Source organism: Hyposmocoma kahamanoa, unplaced genomic scaffold (assembly GCF_003589595.1).
Source record: "Hyposmocoma kahamanoa isolate Upper Pololo Valley unplaced genomic scaffold, ASM358959v1 79, whole genome shotgun sequence".
NCBI lineage: Eukaryota > Metazoa > Arthropoda > Insecta > Lepidoptera > Cosmopterigidae > Hyposmocoma > Hyposmocoma kahamanoa.
Genome location: NW_020653993.1, coordinates 4,201,052 through 4,204,962, shown reverse-complemented (window position 1 = coordinate 4,204,962; position 3,911 = coordinate 4,201,052). Strand labels below are relative to the sequence as shown.

Here is a 3,911-nt window from a genome sequence, read left to right as displayed (position 1 = left end):
TTCATTGTAAAAACTTTTTGTCGCTAACAAGCGACATGAAATTGAAAACTGCAAATAAATTGAAACTTTGCACCAATTGTCTTTATGATCATACCGACAATAAATGTTTTTCTACAAAAACGTGTCGAGAATGCTCAGCGTTACACAACACCTTGTTACATGACGCTTTTACAAAGGCACAGCAACCGCCGACTTCGAAAATTAACAACGAGCAAGTTATATCACACAGCACAGCACATGTTTCTAGAAATCAATCAGCTGAAATTTTATTAGCTACAGCGCTGATTGCAGTTAAAGGCGCAGATGGTACACGTTACACCATGAGAGCGCTTATTGATCAAGGCTCTCAGGTTTCTCTCATCACGGAAAATGCTGCTCAAAAGTTAGCTTTACCACGACGCCGCTGTAAAGGTGTAGTTTTAGGCCTCGGAGCAAGAGAAAACAACTGCAAGGGCGTCATGGAGATAACCATGTCCGCATTGCATGGAGATTTCACTTTCACTTCAGATGTATTTATTATGCGAAATCTCATCAACAATTTACCAAACCAAACTTTTGAGAAACCGTCTTGGTCACACATACAAAATATAACTCTAGCTGACCCTGAGTTTTACAACAGTCGTCCTGTAGACCTGCTCCTCGGAGCTGACATCTATTCGCTTATCGTGTTGGGCGGTGTCATCAAAGGCGACAACTTATCACAACCTATAGCTCAGCAGACGCATTTAGGTTGGCTACTTTGTGGAAATGTGAAAACATATCAATGCAACGTAGTTTTGAACAACATGGAAGACATTCACAGATTTTGGTCTATTGAAGATATTGGCGATAATACCCTTAATATGTCATCAGAAGACTACGCATGTGTGCAGCTTTACGAACAGCAAACGACCCGCCAAGAAGATGGTCGCTACGTCGTACGACTCCCAATGAAACCTGATGCCAAGGAACAACTTGGAGAATCAAAGCGACGAGCCGTAGCACAATTTCTTCAGTTGGAGAAAAAACTCAAAAGAAATCCAAACATAGCAAAGGATTATAGGGACTTTATGAATGAGTATATCAATCTCGGCCACATGTGTGAGTGTACAAGTAACGAGACACCAAGTTGCTACCTGCCACATCATTGCGTAATTCGTTCTGAGTCCACTACAACGGGATTGCGCGCCGTATTCAATGCGTCATCGCCTACGTCATCTGGCCGCAGCTTGAATGATTTAATGTACTGTGGACCTAACTTACAGTCAGATTTACTATCATTGATTTTAAGGTGGAGGCAGTATAAGATTGCTTTCACAGCTGACATCGAGAAGATGTTTAGACAAATACTCGTTCACGAAAAGGATCAACATCTTCAAAAAATCATTTGGAGAGATTCTACAGATCAACTGTTACGTGAGTACGTACTAACAACTGTAACTTATGGCACTAAGGCAGCACCCTTTCTCGCCATGAGGACATTAAAGCAATTGGCAATAGATGAAGGCTTCAAGTATCCTTCTGCAGCAAAAGCACTAGAGGAAGAGTTTTACATGGATGACCTCCTCAGTGGAAGCCACAGCATTGAGGCTGCTAGGCAATTACAAGCAGATTTGATTAATTTACTCAAATCGGGAGGATTCAATCTCCGAAAATGGCAGCAATCAGCAGCAGCCATTTGATTTCAAACACCAGGACTCCACCAAAGCATTAGGGCTCCGATGGAATCCACAACGTGATCAGTTTTCATTTGAAATAATACTGAAACCATCATCATCAAAGCCAATAAGCAAGAGAATCCTATTATCTGAAATATCCCAGGTTTTCGATCCATTGGGGTGGCTCTCTCCCGTAACTACCACACTGAAACTTCTATTTCAAAAAGTATGGCTACTGGAAGACGTGCAATGGGATGACCAGTTACCAGACAACATGAGCATGGAATGGCATAAAATCAGAAAAGAACTAGAAGATATCAATCAAATAAAAATTCCAAGATGGTTTGGAAGTAGCCGGAACGAAAGCATTGAGTTACATGGGTTTTGTGACGCGTCTACAAAAGCTTATGCTTGTGTAATATACTGCAAAATCAATAAGCAACCATGCAACTCCAATCAACAGCCCTCGATCGTGATAGCAGCGGCAAAAGCTAGACTAGTTCCTGTCAAAAAGACTGTGACCCTTCCGCGTTTAGAACTAACTGCATGTCTTTTGCTGTCAAAGCTTATGAAGACAGTTCAAGACAGTCTATCTGGCCATCATATCACTGTGTTTGGGTGGACAGACTCTACAGCAGCACTTGGTTGGCTCCAAGGTGATCCTAACCGCTGGAAAGCATTCGTAGCGAACAGGGTTCAACAAATAACTGTAGTAATGCCTGCAGAATGCTGGCAGCACGTCAAATCAGGTGACAACCCAGCAGACTGTGCGAGCAGAGGCATCTCAGTAGATCAACTGAAACAGCATCCATTGTGGTGGACTGGGCCGTCGTGGTTACAATCATTTGCACAAAACCAAGAACCAGCTGAACGTCATATCTACGTCACTGATGAAGAAATTAAAACATCATTATTATCAAACGTCGCGACGGAGCAACGCGCCGACATCGTAAATGACATAATACATAAGTACAGCAGCATTACACGCGCCACTCGAGTGCTGGGCTGGGTACTGCGAGCCGTAACACGCAACCGACCCAAGCAATCTTATCTATCAATCGAGGAACTTGAGAGAGCAAAAATCAAAATCGTAGAGAGAGTTCAACAAACAGAATTCACCTCCGAAATCAGCAGCCTACGAAATCAAGACAAGTTATCGTCAAAGAGCAAGATTTTTAACTTAAATCCATATATAGATCATACTGGGTTGTTAAGAGTCGGTGGACGGATTAAACATGCTAATATTGATGATAGCATGAAACACCCATTGGTGATTCCACACAGCAGTCATCTGACAAACTTGCTAATTGATCAAGCCCACAGAGACACATTTCATGGAGGAGCCCGTCTAACTCAAGCTCGCCTGCGACAGCACTATTGGGTTGTGGGGGGAAACCGAGCTGTGAAAAAGCATCTACGTAATTGCGTAACGTGCAGAAGACATGATCCACTTAAGCAAACACAGCAAATGGGTGACTTACCAGCCGCGAGAACAAACCCAACAAGACCATTCTACAACACAGGTGTCGACTTCACAGGCTTTGTAGACGTAAAGGCTAACAAAGGTCGCGGCGTCAAAACAACAAAGGGCTACATTGCTGTATTCGTTTGCATGGTGACAAAGGCCGTGCATTTAGAACTTGTTTCCGACCTATCAGCAACAGCATTCATAGCAGCCTTGCGCAGGATGGCAGCACGTCGTGGAGCACCACGTCACGTCTACTGCGACAATGGTACAAATTTTGTAGGAACGAACAGAATTCTACAACAAAACTACATCAACCTACAAGAAAAACTCGACGAGTTCTTAACACAAATAACAGACATGCAGATCGAATTTCACTTCAACGCACCGTCATGGCCTAGCGCTGGAGGACTCTGGGAAGCCGCAGTAAAGAGTTTAAAATATCATCTGCGACGAGTCATCGGTGAACAAAAATTGACTTTTGAAGAGTTCACTACATTACTATCACAGTTAGAAGCCTGTCTAAATTCAAGACCTCTATGCGCATTGTCAGAAGACACTGATGAAATGAGTTTTTTAACTCCATCCCATTTTCTAGCGAGCGGTCCCACTCTCACTATTATTGAGACAGAACATGACGAAAGAACCAGATGGCAGCTAACGCAGAAAATTTTTAATGACATATGGAGACGATGGCAAGTAGAATACCTATGTCAATTATCCGCACGCAGTAAGTGGCATCGCCCGCAGCAAAATCAGCAAGTGAACGACATTGTCATAGTCCATGATGCTAACTTACCCCCTGGGAA

The 3,911-nt window shown here is 43.0% G+C and overlaps 1 protein-coding gene across 1 annotated transcript; it reads left to right on the top strand.

Annotated features, from left to right (window-relative positions):
• The first annotated feature begins 320 nt into the window (after nucleotides 1-320).
• On the top strand, nucleotides 321-1,661 carry LOC113233526. The gene has a single exon (XM_026468647.1). The coding sequence runs from the start codon at nucleotides 321-323 to the stop codon at nucleotides 1,659-1,661; it is 1,341 nt and encodes a 446-aa protein (XP_026324432.1).
• The last annotated feature ends 2,250 nt before the right edge of the window (nucleotides 1,662-3,911 follow it).

Coding starts and splice junctions, on each gene's coding strand:
- LOC113233526 (XM_026468647.1), top strand. CDS start 321: ATGAGAGCGCTTATTGATCAAGGCTCTCAGGTTTCTCTCATCACGGAA.